Source organism: Ruditapes philippinarum, unplaced genomic scaffold (assembly GCF_026571515.1).
Source record: "Ruditapes philippinarum isolate M1 unplaced genomic scaffold, ASM2657151v2 ctg1534_1_1_1_1, whole genome shotgun sequence".
NCBI classification, from domain to species: Eukaryota; Metazoa; Mollusca; class Bivalvia; order Venerida; family Veneridae; genus Ruditapes; species Ruditapes philippinarum.
This window is the reverse complement of record NW_026858892.1, coordinates 63207-79156: the sequence shown is the minus strand read 5'-3', so window position 1 is coordinate 79156 and position 15950 is coordinate 63207. Positions and strand designations below refer to the sequence as shown.

General features: G+C 33.8%; 1 protein-coding gene across 3 annotated transcripts; it reads right to left on the bottom strand.

Moving 5' to 3' along the window:
• Positions 1–621: 621 nt before the first annotated feature.
• LOC132754576 (fos-related antigen 1-like) lies at positions 622–14069 on the bottom strand. Of its 3 annotated transcripts, none has more exons than XM_060745230.1 (4): positions 13989–14069; positions 4668–5018; positions 3670–3777; positions 622–3324 (listed from the first exon to the last, which is right to left on the bottom strand). In XM_060745230.1, the coding sequence occupies exons 1-4, from the start codon at positions 14010–14012 to the stop codon at positions 2806–2808; spliced, it is 1002 nt and encodes a 333-aa protein (XP_060601213.1). In that variant the 5' UTR covers positions 14013–14069; the 3' UTR covers positions 622–2805. The 3 variants fall into 3 exon arrangements, with proteins under 3 accessions (XP_060601213.1, XP_060601211.1, XP_060601212.1); XM_060745228.1 differs by lacking the exon at positions 13989–14069 and adding an exon at positions 5747–5994; XM_060745229.1 differs by lacking the exon at positions 13989–14069 and adding an exon at positions 5274–5624.
• Between the last annotated feature and the right edge of the window lie 1881 nt (positions 14070–15950).

Here is a 15950-nt window from a genome sequence, read left to right as displayed (position 1 = left end):
ATAATCATTACATTTTCATTCCGCCCTGTTTAATTGGCAGACACAAGCACGTGCAATAAGTTATTTATATCTAAAAAAATATATAGGAATCCTTGTTTTTAATTGTTTATACTTAGTTGTGTTTGAAGACATGCAAAGCGACTTTCAAGCTGTAGCGGACAAAACCTCAGGCGGGTGTCTCCATTATTTTAGGCTTGGGCTCGCCCCTGACTTGAGAAAACCTAAGGCGGATGTCCCCGTTATTTAAGGGTTGGGCTAGCCCCTGACTAGATCTACCGTCGGAAAACCGTCATTCATCATAATTTGGTAGCTTACTCAAAGAAAGTCATTGGAACGGTTCGAATTCATAGATAAAGGGTCGGCAATCAAATGTCGGATACATATAGCCGTCCAGTAAGCGGTGGCTGAGTGTGCTCTGGTAAATTCAATGTGGATTACTGTCGTGATCTGGATTGAAAACTACCAATGCCACTATGTCAGCAACATTACCATCGGGGTTCTTGATAGTTGTGACCAATATTTTAATCTTAATTATTCACCCAATTTATATCAATGTATCTCCGTGGTACAATATCCAAATATACAAAATTTATGAATATATTGCAAACAACGAACACATCATGTATTTCATTTTTTTTATTTCATATAAAGTTAACAAAAATTATATTCAAGACCTTAGTAGCTACATGTATTGCAAAGTTTGTTATCAAGTTGCTTCAATTTATTTAAGGAAAAACAATTCAACTTCAATGCAAATCAGCTGATTTCTTTTTCTTCATCTTTATGCATATTTTATGTTATCACCAATGTAATTTGGAATAATTTTACTTATGTTTTACTCCTACATGACTCATTCCAAAAATAAAATAGCACCAATTTAATAATGTAATTGTAAAATGACTCAAACATTAAGAACAGCACTTGAAACGGAATTTATGTAAAATAAAAGATAATTTTCCTAACATTACCATAAGAATGTAATAAATCTAAAATTTCATAACCCATCTAGGGATAAGTCATGTGGCAAATTTTCCTAAAACCAGCCTAGAAAAAAAAATGCAAGATTACCATAGGACCAAAATTTAAATTCTGAATTTCAAAACAAACCAATCAAAATAGCCCATTTATTTTAGTTTAAAATTTAGTTTCTTTTTTTATCAATAAAATAATTGTGCCCTTAAATACAAATTTTTCAATTTAAAATAGTCAATAAAAAAATTAATAAGAATAGTCATCAAAAAAAATATCAGTTCGAGAAAAAAATCACGCACACTGAAAATTATAGTGACCATGTACATGTATACAATTTTTCATGGCAAAGATTTACAACATTACATTTTAACAACAGTTATTTGTTTCTCTTACAAAACTGCACATCAAAACACCAGCTTTTATACCTACTACATTACACAGACTAGTGAAAAATTAACACATATTTTGTTAGCGAAAAAAAACAACAACATCGTCTTTGATGTTTCCTCAAATAAAAGTATATAAACAAGACATCAAAGTATTGTATATTTATGTAGCATGGATAAAATGTTTCACATTACTAATAAAACCCTGGCACAGCCGCTGGGGAAACATTGTAACCAAACTTTACAAAATACAAACACAATGTTCCCTAACTGTTAACTGATTAAAAATAATCTATAGTTTTATACTTTTTTACCTCAATTACAATGTATTATTATTAAAACCATCAGAAACAAAATGCTTTTTATTAATTCTGTAAAATTTTCTCATTATGTAAATAATAATATTTTGCTTTCTCAAAAATTCGAAAGAACAAATTTCAATCTGTCTGCATATTTTTGTAATGATTCACTTAAATAGGAGAATCTAGTGTATCCTAGCATGTCTCTGATATATTAAAGAATAACAAAATTCAGACATCATTCTAGACACACAGTTGCAATATTGCTTTTAACATGAGCATAATGTTTATGATAACGGAAGACAATTTGAAAAGTAACCTGAAACTTTAGCTGCAAAATGAATTTTTCCCACTTAAAATTCAACATACATTAACATTAACTTGATACATGACAATTTACATAAACCACTAACTTAGCACTTTTTTTACAAATGGAAGCTTATTTTCTGATGGACAATTATCATATACACACAACAAATAAAGAGAAAGATAGCTTTAAAGTTTCCAGACACTGGCGCTTTTTTCCTTCAGAATAACTCAGCCGGACAAGAAATGCCCTCGAATTTAACAAATTTTACAATAACATCCAGTAAACTTCATAAATGTTTAAGTCATTGTTATGCAGTATAATACATGGTCATAAAAAGACATAATAGCACTAATTTTGAATACAACAAAATCGGAACAAAATAAAACAAATGGACTGACCAGCAGCAAAATTATAAACAAAGCATGAAAAAAATAATATAACAAAGCCTTATTTGAATGGAGTCATTCATATGTAATGGCTCATGAATATGCTATGAATGCATAAATATATATTTACAAAATGTATATATACCTACTCCTTACATTTGAATGACAAAAGAGCAGAAAAAATGCCAATGTAATCAGATCTTTGATACTTCAGATACATTTTACTTATGTAAGATGAGTTTTGTTTTAATTGTCATTTTTTACAGTGATACTTTTATGGCAGTGACCCTATAATTACAATAACAAGTTTCTTAATTATGAATTTTGTTGAAATTGAACAAAACAATACCCACAACAATATTCAAAAAATTAAAATTAAGCAGTTATTCATTAATGAAAGGCATCAGAGAATATACAATGAATTTGATAATATGTTAAGCAATAAGCAAATTCTACAAAGTAATGAGATTTGATGGCGATTTCATACCGTCGGAACTTTCACTCGATGTTGATTGTTTTTTCGATACCTCACTACTACAAGACTGAGGCATGCTTGTTAATGGGGTAAGTCCTGTATGTCCTAAACTTCCTGTCAAGGGAGTTAACCCAGTATGATCTACCATAGTGTCTAGGGTTATACTGTAAAACCCACTTGAAGGCGTGGTTATTGAAACGCCAGCAGAGACAAGTTCGTTCTTCACATCACGATTTAAGAGTGACAGACTTGACGGTCTCGAAGAGAAAGCCGGAACTTCTTTCTTTGCTTCACTAGACATTGGCACAGTTAAGTTTTGCGGTTGATCACGTTCAGGCTCGTGCTTGATTTTAATAGAAGAATGTTGGCGACTACCGTTTACTTTGCAGATGGGATTGTGGGCCTGAAGAATGAACTCAAGTTGATCTTTCTCCTGCTGCAGAGACTGAATTTCCTGCTCGATTGCTCGACCTTCTTCCTCTAACTTGTCTGTTTCCTATATATAAGGAAAAACAATAATTATTTATTGAATTCATAGGAAATAATATTTTACCAGTATGATATGAGACCATTTTTTCTATACCAAATATAAAAATCAACAAGTCGCAAAAAAAATTTGAAAAGAAACAAAAAATATTATATATGTTTGATTCATTATCTGCTTACTTAATACAACTGATTATGATTAAATGTGTATAAATATTATATATACATGTATATAGGTTATGTATAGATAACTTGTTCAAACAAGCCTCAGCTTCTTGTTATCTCTTGCATCTTAAAGTTAAACCTTCATGTGACCAAGGGGTCAAGTACTTTGTTGTCAAGTATCAACACTTACGTTCAATAGCCTGTTTGTGTGATCAACCCTTCGCTGACGACATTTCGCTGCGGCAACTTTGTTTCGTTCACGTCGGAGGTTCCTGCGCTGTGCCTCCTCGGGTGAAATCTGTAAAACAAGAAACAAGAAACTTAATACTTTGCTATGCAGAATTTCAAAAATGCACATCAAAAGCAATATTAATTCTAAATTTTTTTAAACTTTCCTACAAATGTTTTAAACAGCAAGAATATTACAGCGGAAAAATAAGCTAAAATGTATTTTACAATAACCATGTAGATTTGTTTATGAATCGATATACTTTAAACCTTGTGCTCAACAGTGTGTATACACTGTAAATCTTTATACCTGGATAAGTCTATTAATAGTAACATTACATCATGCTTTACAAACAAGTTATACGCAAGGTAGAGGACAAATTATTTTAAACCCTGGCAATTTTAACCGCAATGTATAAAGTGACTCATCCAGGTAAAAATGCTTTCGTTGACAATATAGTTCTACGTTATTGGAAAATGTCAGCCTTTTTTTAAAACTAAATATTAAAACTGTTACAAAATAACAGTAAACTGCTTTGAAGTATAAAATGGATCAATTGAAAATCATTTTGGTTACTGCGATCCGGCTTGCAAACTATATTATGAATATTTGATTGCAAATGTCAATCATTTAGATGACATACCTGATTGATTAATCAGTGACCACATCACAAAATATGCCAGGAATTCAAAATACACAGATATTTGTGGTTTAACAGGTATTAGAAATGCAATTTATTACTTGCAGGCTTAATTCATTTAAAACATCCTAATTTCTTACTGCATTCAATGATATTTATAGTTTAAGTTTCAAAAAATATTTTTTTTGAACTTAAACTTTGTTACTCAAATCTTACTTAAGAGATTAGAGCTAGTTTTCAAATAGGTACTTTTTTCATTTCTTTGCGAAATATTTTTTTCAATAAAAATGTAAATGTATTCAATTGTGTCTCAACTTACTTCATCCTCTCTTATTTGCCGTCTGTGCGTCTTTCTCTGAGGATTTTCAATTTCATATTTGGACATGATGGTAGTTGTTTTATCCCCGATTTTAACTTTCTTGGGTGCTGAAGGCAAGTAGTCATCGGCACTCATGTTGCTGCTACTGTCGCTATAGATATCATTATCTGACTGAAGAGCCGAGTGAACGATTGGTGGCACAAAACCACTTTGAGTAATGGGATTCTGCATAGTGCGGCTTGGCACGGACTGCAACTCAATGAATGTCTGTTCCAGGTTGCTCAGGGTTGTTGGCGTGAGCGTAGAGGTGCTGCTTGATGTAATACCACTTGAAAATGCTGGGGTTGCATACTGGAAATAGAGAAGGAAAAAAAGTTTATTACAACTCTTGAAAAGATTTTTATTTTCTTTTTAATCTTATTTAACAGGTAACCCCTTTTAAATAAATTTAATAGTTTAACTGTTTTGTTGACACATTAATGATAATATAAATTAAGTTTTGTAGCAAATTAAAATTATGAAGAACACTAAATAATTAAAAAAATATATATAGATCTAGTATATTCATTAATATAATTATAAGTCAATGTGTAGAAATGTAAATACCCTGCAAGAATAATTCCACATCATGTTAACTAATTTATTTTATTTTAATATCCCATAGAATAATTCTAAACTATAATTTATATTAATTATTTTATTTCAGTTAAGTGTGAACACAATGCTTATCGGTTGAGAACATGCAAAAGAAATGAGCTTAAATTTACATGTCCCGGTACTTAGTCAAGCTATATACATGAAGGGGTGATGTCATCCCGCCTGCCTACTCAAGCAGATACACTTAACTGACCCACTTTCATGTAAACAACAATTACCGTAGATTTTTATTACCGCCAAACATCAAAAGAAACACCGACGTCCAGAACAAAGAAATCGTCGGAAGCAATTAAAATGCGTCAAATTAGTCGGTAACTGCTTAATATTGTTTTAAAATAGCGTTATTTAAACAGAAACATAAAGTAAGCTAAATGATAGTTTTTACAAACGAATGAATGATCTATAAATGCAAAATATCTTACTGTATTCACTTGTACGCTTGCGTGTCCGCCATTAGACAAATTTGACAGTATATTCGCCACGTGATATTTTGATTCGCCTTCCATTTCCGTATACATTTTATCAAAAAAATATTCCTTTTAGTACTTTAAACTAATGTTTCTCTATCAAGTTTAACAGTCTTATACCCGTGTTTTTTTATTATTTAGGGAATCACTTCTCTTCGGTGAGTCACTTGATTTTGAATCAGGAATATACCTACAATACATTTATACAAAGTGACTTATTCGCCGGCATTAGTCACTGTTACTATTAATAGTAACATTACTTCATTCTCGTCATTCGTAACGGCCTTCTTAGGCCACGTGGTGTCCCATATAAGGTAATGTTGTCATGACGCTTGTACGATATTTACATAAATTTTTCTCATTGGACAGTTTGCCAATAAGTGACGTATTCTCGCATGCGCACAACAAGTTACGATGAATTTGTAGTAAACAAAATACTACAAGGTTAAAAGGTAGATTTATGAATGAAAATATGAAACTTTAATTTTTGGGACATTGTGTCAAGTGTGTAATAGTAATATCAATAATATCTTTTAAGGAATCAAATTAAATTCTGATATTCAGGACTAATTTTCGGAATTATATTTCCGTATCTTACCGTTGCTCTATTTATTTTGAGTCGAAACCGAAAATGTTTAGGAAAAAAAAACAGTTACACTAACTAAAAACTCTAGATACGCCTATTATAAAAGGTATGAATAAAAGAGTTCCGAAAATATAAAAAAGAAACTATCAAGTTGATACATTACATAATAATTATAAATCCCCGACCACGACGTCCATTGAATTTCAGCCGTATTTAGTAAATTTCGGAAATCTCATAAAAACGTAAAAAAATAATAATTTATTTGTAAACCATTTCTCATTAAAATACGTAATTAAAAATATGGTATTTCAATTAACAAAATATTGAACTTACAAGTTTCTGAATATAAAAATCTGAATATTTTAAAGCCTAGCACTATACAATATATATGTATTTTCCCAGACCTAATGCATACTTGGTGACTTGGGGTCTTTAACCCATTACTTCATGAGCATTTTGTGAAAAATGGCTGTTTTCATTGAAAAGTCTCCCGTTACAAGTTCAAATTGCTATAATACTATAAAAACTGCTTCAACACTAATCAAACTTGACACAAATGTTGACTGGACCATTGCCCTTGCAACAACGTGCTCAGGCATAAATTTTCTGTTACCATGGCAACGAGGGGACATCTAAAAAATTGCCAAAAATCACTATTTTGCGTTGATTTTTTCCATCAAAATTTATTTCACAGTGCTGCAACTTCTCAATGGATTGAGATAGAGTCAAATGCTTTTCAGCGTTGCTTACACGTTACCTTATGATCAATCTGGGGTCATTTATAGCCTCTCACAAGTCCAAAATTTTCTAGGCGATGAGCCCCTTCAAACCCCCCCCCCAAACAGAAGGGGGCACATCCCCTTCTGGCAACCCCCTGATGTATCTTTTGGTTGGGGGGCCGCGCCGAAAAAGAGGTCATTTTTTAACAACATTTCTCAAACAAAAACAAGTGTTGGGGGCCTAAATAAGGCATTTTTTCACCATTTGAGACAACAAAAGGGGGGGGGGGGTGAAAAAGGCGTGTATATAACGTAATGGGTTAACATAGTATTTTGAATATTTGAAAGACCCTGTTTAAGCTTAAAACTTCAAAAAATATTACTCAGCTCTAATAACAATGCCAAACATGTATTTAATAATGTTTTAAGTGCATGTTAGATGTTTACAACTAAAAAAAGAAGCGCCAAAGAAGTATTTTGACTTCCATACAAAATACTAATTCACTAAAATTATGTTATTAAATTATTATACCAATGGCAAACAGAACAAAAGATGCAAAAGAGGGTTCATTTATATAGCAAATGAGTATATTTTTTTAACTGTAGCATCATATAAAAAAACAAACAGTTTGTAAGAAATAAAAATGATACCATTTCTAAGGCAAAATGAGCCTTAAAGGATGCAAGCAATAATTCTATAGTTTTTAGAAGAGCTTCATTTGCAGTCAAAAATGATCTCTTTTTTATAGTAGAAAATAAAAAGATATATTAAAATCTATACTTTATTATAAATAACATTTAGACGGTTGTTTATCACCACAATGCATGTGATATATCACAATATCACGACACATTGCGTGATTCGATCTTATTAAAATGCTCTCCCGTTTCTGCTTTGTTCATTGTTAATACATGCATAAATTTTCGCTTCATCTCCCCAAACAAACACCCCAAGCGGTTCTAGCTTCCATGCTATGTTTTTGCAAAGGGATACATGTGTGTGTGTATTACAACGCGCGTACACATCTAAGTCAAATTTCTGTCATTCTCAGTACCGACTGGGTACCTGTCTCACATAGAAGAATTCAAAGTCTCATCCACAATGGTGGACTGCCACTGTGGACAGATGTGGATAGGACGACGAAGTAAATGACAACTCGGACATGTTGGTTCCATATGTGTCTTCAGACCGTATTTATTATCTTGATTCAACTCTATACCACGCTTAATATTTTAATATCCTAGTCCATCTTTTAATCTGAATAAGAATATCCACCATTTCATGGAAACTTTCAAAGTATGTATACACACTGAATAGTGAACGATGCAGGTCATGCCCAGACGACACGGACTTGATCTGCATTGGCGATCGAATGGGTAGGTTCTGTAGCCCCCAACAGACTAAGGTTCAATGTCTCAAATGTTTATACTTTTTTCAGCAACTGTTTCAAGGGTGTTCACGTGCAACTTGTAAAGTTAAAGATGTCACATAACACACAACCAGGACACATGGATACTAGGATTTAGAAAATGTTGAACAATGTTTATACTCGTATATGATGATTAGTCTTGGAAGATTAGACGCCATGTTTTTTGTATTTATTTAAATTAGTTATTCAATTACTTGCCTTATGTTGTTCTTAGTGTAACTGTTGGTGGGGGATAGACGAGACCCGTGCATGGAATCTTTTTTTCTTCACATTAAAAATCGTAGACATTTTAACTGTACATACGTATGGAAAAGGGAAAAGTAATTATCGAACAGCCTGTATACAATTAACACTTTAAGAATAACCATGGTGACCGTTTACATAAAAATAACAAGTTATATAAATGTCAGCCCGGAAGCTTGTTTGCTCGCATACCCATTTTATTGTACATATAAGGAATTGCACTTGCGACGGAAGTGAAATCGTCAAAGGTTGAATAATTGCTCAGAAACGATTGTTTGCTATAATACATTTGAGCCGTGTCACGACAAAACCAACATAGTGTGTTTGCGACCAGCATGGATTCAGACCAGCCTGCGCCTGATCAGGATCCATGCTGTTCGCTATCAGTTTCTCTACTTGTTATAGGGTTTGTAAGCGAACAGCATGGATCTTAATCAGACTGCGCGGATGCGCAGGCTGGTCTGGATCCATGCTGGTCGCAAACCCATTACATTTGTTTTTTTCGTGACACGGCTCATGTTCAGAAATTGAAGTACAGTAAGCTGCACATTTTTAATGTCACAGTCATATAAAGTAAAATGTATAACAATAATAAAACTCTGGGAATTAACAGCCCGATTCTTCAAGAATATAATTTCCAGCGTTATTATTTGGTGGAATTCTTAATGTGTCATTGACATGTAATTTATATCACAGGCACGAGTATCGGACCTGGTACCAGATTGATAAAAAAAAACCTGTGTTCATCTTAAATGCGTCAAAAACACAAAAAAGTGAAATATGACCCCCTAAAAATATACTATACGGAAACTCCAGATTCGAGCCTACGAGCAAGAGGTTCATTTTCCGGGCCGTTGTGAATACAATTGTCCAATCACTTAAAAAAAAACTTTTTTATCAAGCTTCCAAATGAGACCGGCCCCAAGTGTTTTAATAGTCGGGAAAATTGTTTTTACAACAGCCCGGGAAATGAACCCATTGCTCGTAGGCTCACATTTCACTTTTTTTTTCATTTTTGACACATTTAGGATGAATATATGTTGTTTTTTATCAATCTGGTTATATTTTTTATTTCCAGGTCCGATACTCGTGCTTGTGATTTTTATGTCCGAAAAGCAGGTACACATGTATACATGTATGTAACTTTATAAAGTTTAGAGCAATTGGTACACGTCTGACTTCCGGCACTTGCGTCCTTTACAAACTGCGATCATTCAAATAAATCTATTTCAATTATTTATTTTTAAATGACGCAGAGTAAGGAATTATTGTTTTCGACTTCCTAATATTTCGTAACGCGCCGTATTTGCTTAAAGGGAAAGAACTCGGATAAAATTATTTCTTGCTTGGTCTTGACTTATCTCCCTTCTTTTGATAACCACACGGCGAGCTATTGTTTGTTTGTTTCATTTTACGCCTTTTTCCAACAGTATTTCAGTCATATAGCCGGGTAGTTTCCTAACCATCGTTCCTGGAGAGTTACACCAGTACTAGACTACCTTCCTCCGCGCTAAACTACCAAAGCATCTCCCGTGGATCGAACCCACGCCAGAGAGGTACCTAGATTAGAAGTCATCGACTCTAACCCCTCGACCACGGAGGCGGTCTGATAAAGCTATTGAGACAAAGTAATTGAATGCAATATAAGAAGTTGGACAAATAACTTTTGCAAAACAGAAACATGATTGGGATTTGTCATGAAAGAGTTATAAGCACATAACACGGTGCCTATACAAATCGGACTGACGGTACAGTAACACCCTTTTGTACATGCACAGTTATTCTCAGCTGAAATCTAATCGGCGATGGACAGCAATAAAAATAGAATGTTCATTCTATTAATGAGTAGAGATACATGTATACCGTGTGAAAAGAAGTATACCCTGAACACAGGAATGTTCTTGTTTTTTTTTTTAAATAACAGCTTGCAACTTGCAAAATCGCGATGTATAAACACCTGTCACATCATACGTTTTACATGTATATATTTATACAATATCTTCAGACAAACGGTAATAAATAGTCTGAAAAGCATGTTAAATTTATATAAACACTACTCAGCTCTTTGCTATTAATTTTTTCTTATCTTACATGTTACCTCTTAACACTGTGCGTATATAGGTAAGCAAAAATACTGTGGTAGTTTGTTTGTTTGTTTGTTTGTTTTGGGTTTTATGTCACATTGACACAGTATAGGTCATTTCGCGACGTTCCAGCTTTACTGGTGGAGGAAGACCTTAGGTGCCCTTCCGTGCATTATTTCAGGCACGAACGGGTACCTGAGTAGAACCACCGACGTTCCGTAAGCTAGCTGGATAGCTTCATCATATGAAAGAATCCAAAGTCCCTATCGGGATTCGAACCCACAGCGGTGAGGGGCAAGTGGTTTGAAGTTAACGACCTTTACTGTGGTCGTAAAGTAGACATATAAAACAAATAGAGGATACTGAGTAAGTGTAAGTTCAATACAGAATTATTGGATAAAATTAAAATTATATTATGCGAGACTCTGGCGAGAAAAAATATTATATTATTCAACGGGTTCAATAAATTAAGTATTGAATCTACACGAATATAATATTCTTTTTATCACATACCCAAAATACTGTTTACGATTTTTCATTGACGCGCCTACAGTATTACGCTAACATTTAGCGCCCCTTTACACTATTTTTGTGTAACGCAAACCACGTCACGTCAAAATCTTATGCACGGCCGTGCAATACCATTTTTACACAGCTAAAGCGACACGTGTATGTAATAAAAACAAAAAAGACATAGCTTTAACTTTCAAGTGTTCTGTGGTACACTTCTTTTCCACACAACATACCTCCTTTGAATATTTATTTGAGCCGCGTCAAGACAAAACCAACATAATGGGTTTGCGACCAGCATGGATCCAGACCAGCCTGCGCACCCGCGCAGTCTGATCAGGATCCATGCTGTTCGCTTAAAAACCCTATTACAAGTAGAGAAACTGATAGCGAACAGCATGGATCATGATCAGACTGAGCGGATGCATGGATCATGATCAGACTGAGCGGATGCGCAGGCTGGTCTGGATCCATACTGGTCACAAACCCATTATGTTGGTTTTGTGATGACGCGACTCATTTGATTCCTATCCATCGCCTGTTTGTTGACCAAATAGCGCATCGTTTCAAGACGATTACGATATAGTTATAAGAACAAGGAAGAGAACTGGATATGGAAAGTTATCTTGTATATATTATAAAGTTTAAATAAATACCAACGCGTGTGTATATTTGATTATATTTGGATTGACCTCACCTTTTTGTTTTCTTATAAAACATATTGACGCAGTATTAAGTGTTTAAGGATAATGTTCAAAGCTTTGGTCCAAACTCGCTAGTGGAAGATCTATTCAAAAAAGTATGCCATTTTTTTCTGAATACTCCTCGCAGTTTTCCAAACTGATCCCCACGGCTATTATCCTTCGCCATAATAAGACGATATACATGCATTGGAACTACTTTCAGTCACATGTTAAATGGCGGCTTCTATGTGCCACCTTTGTCTTAAAAGTGATATAGACATGTTTCTTTAAGAATAACAGTAAAATTCTAAAATAAATAACAGTCAATTTCCTTTATCAAGCACAAAGTCTGTTACTTTCTGGCGGTTTTTAACTCGGGCGAATTGCGTTGGTGTATTCGTGTTTTTTGTGCAAGGTCTCTTAAGAAGAAATTATTCTGTACGGACAGTTGGAAGATCAGAAAGATTTTTTTATTTTCGACAGCAGTATTTCTTGTCTTTCGCACTAGAAAGCACTACAATATTTTTTTCCAGTGTGTATATATAACATTACACAATTAAGGTGTGACGGACGAATATTCCAAATTTAGTTAAACACTCGTGGCGCCCGGGATGCAAACTCTTTGTGGCGTCGTTATATGTCGCAACGCCGCTAAATGTCGCACTTGCCGCTAAATGTCGCACCATTGCCGCTAAATTCTCAATAGACAAGCATTTTTCTTTTGTTTCCCATTTTCATTTTTGAATTTGCTTTAGGTAATTTTATTTATTTTCTCAAAAACTACGAATTTACTTTAAACGTGGTTTACTTGTTCACTATGATCATATGATGCAATATCAAAGGGCAGATAATCCTAGTTATGTTTTGCAAAGTTATTCCCCTTATTTCTCCGAAATTTTCACCATGTATTCTATCAATATTTCAAGTTTGAAGTGAATATTTGTGATGGTTTTTGGAGATAATTTAGCAAAAATACCTGTCAGGATCATCTGTCCTTTAGAAATGTATAATACTTTTATATGAAATAAGTATTTTAAGTTTAAAGTGAATATGTTTGAAATAAGCCGTAACCAAAAGGTTAATCAGAGCGAAAACATCTTAGAGAAATAAGGGGCATAACTTTGCAAAATTTAATCCGTTGTCAATCAGGGTTACAAATAAAAATGGGAAACAAAAGAAAAATGCTTGTCTATTGAGAATTCAATATTAATTGTATCCATTCTAGCGTAAAGATTACACAAAACCTCGATATTTAGGTTCATAAAAGAAAACATGTAAAACAAAGATACTATTGTGTTATGGCAATTACAATAAAAATAAATATGAGAATGTTAAAAAGTAATATAATACTACTTTTAATCATGATTTTAACATGAATTCACATCTTGCGACATTTAACGGTAGTGCTACGACATTTAACGGTAAGGGAAATTCGTGCGACATTTAACGTTAATATTGCGACATTTAACGGAAAATGATTTTGCGACATTTAGCGGCGGTTGCGACATTTAGCGGCAATGGTGCGATGCGACATTTAGCGGCGTTGCGACATAAAACGGAGCTAGATTTCAATTCTGTTTACCAACTGTTTTATCCTGCAGTTTTTGCTTAGTTTACAATATTAATACACTGCACCTATAATAAAACATGCATTTAGTATTTACACTCGTTTATGTAATAATTATGTTTAAGTCAATCATTTTAACAATATTCACTGATGCTTTTCGCAACGTTTCAAAATCAACGTCAACTAATTTAAATAACGGCCATCGGCTGGAGCTGCGTTCAAATCGGAAGAGAATAGTTACGGATATTTTAGAGAATCGGACGGAAACATACATTTTTCATGGCATTGCGTTCCATTTGCTAGTGCGAATACGTAATGAATTAACAACATGTTCATCATGTTCTAAAGAAAAAAATAATGAGGAAACAGTCCTACCTTACATACAACGTATTTCTTCATTTTGGCTCCAAATGAAAATCTCCTTTTCTGGCTTGTACACTATGTATATTCGTATTTCTGTAAAGTAAAAAAAACAACTACTCATGAAATATGTCTATAGAAATACATGTAGTCCCGTGTTCGTTTTAAATTGTTAAACTTCTGTGGAAATTTTAAATTATAAACGTCTGTGGAAATAGCCAATAAACGTCCGTGGAAATAGTCCGGTTTGCGTTTTAAATTATAAACGTTTGAAGGCGTTTTAAATTGTACACGTCTGTGGAAATTGTAAATCATAAACGTCTGTTCTAGTCTAGTCATCGGGTATTTCCATTAGGACCATTCGCCGATAAGCTCAATGTACGGTTGTGATTCAGTTGTCAACAAAACAGTTGTAAAAATGTTATTTGTATGTTGTTGTAATGAATATTGTACATGTAGGTGATTGCAAAGTATAAGGTAATAAAACAATTATTTCATGTTTGTTTGTGGAACAGTAAACTGTTGTCCCGGTATCAAATGTCGTCCCTGACACCTAAGGACAACAGTGTACTGTTGTCCCGGTATCAAATGTCGTCCCTGACATCTACGGGCAACAGTGTACTGTTGTCCCGGTATCAAATGTCGTCCCTGACATCTAAGGGCAACAGTGTACTGTTGTCCCGGTATCAAATGTCGTCCCTGACATCTAAGGGCAACAGTGTACTGTTGTCCCGGTATCAAATGTCGTCCCTGACATCTAAGGGCAACAGTGTACTGTTGTCCCGGTATCAAATGTCGTCCCTGACATCTAAGGGCAACAGTGTACTGTTGTCCCGGTATCAAATGTCGTCCCTGACATCTAAGGGCAACAGTGTACTGTTGTCCCGGTATCAAATGTCGTCCCTGACACCTAAGGGCAACAGTGTACTGTTGTCCCGGTATCAAATGTCGTCCCTGACATCTAAGGGCAACAGTGTACTGTTGTCCCGGTATCAAATGTCGTCCCTGACATCTAAGGGCAACAGTGTACTGTTGTCCCGGTATCAAATGTCGTCCCTGACATCTAAGGGCAACAGTATTGACTGTTCCACAAACACCCATGAAATAATTAGTTGATTGACAAATGAATATTGAACTGTATAATATTATTTCATTTCGCACATAACATATTATTTAATTGATCTAAAACAAAAGACCTTAATTTCTTACATGCTTTTCTTTCTCTTTAAAAAAATGAAAAAAATAAAAAACGGAGGGACAAAATATATCCAATTTCTCCTTTAAATATGCCCAGAAAAAGCAAATATATCTAACATATAAGCTAACGAAATTTCCAGCATAATACTTAATACAACATATTCCTCGAGAATATACAAATGTAAATTGGTATATTGCAAACTTTGTACGAAACTATTTATTTGGTATTACATAAAATATTGTTACATAAATCTGTAATAGATCAATTCTGTTTCCTGGGACGTAAATTTAGTGATAATCAGCTCGTTAAGGTCATATAATTTCGGCGTATTCCGTTATTTTCCGTATCGTATAAATATCACAGAAGCGGTTATATGACAAGGAGTAAAAGATAAATACAAAATCTCCTTAAGTTATCGCTTCCAAAATCAAAAAAAAAAAAGAAAAAAAGAAAAGGAATATTGCATGAGTGTAGGTTCAATACTGTATTTACTGAACTAGTTCAATAAAATCATATAAGGCTAGCGTAATATTATTTTATTCAACGAGTTCAAAAAATAAGTAATGAGATCTAACGAATATGATATGCTATTTATCAAATATCCAGAATAAGAACACTTAACATGTACTGTAAACAAGAGGACCATAATGGCCCTTTTATCGCTCACATGAAGTGTACAATAATATCATTCTTAACTTTCAAGGCTAAGATTTTGAAATTCCAGTTTAAATGTTTGGTTATACTGATGTAAATTAGTAATGATTGATATGGAAGTCACT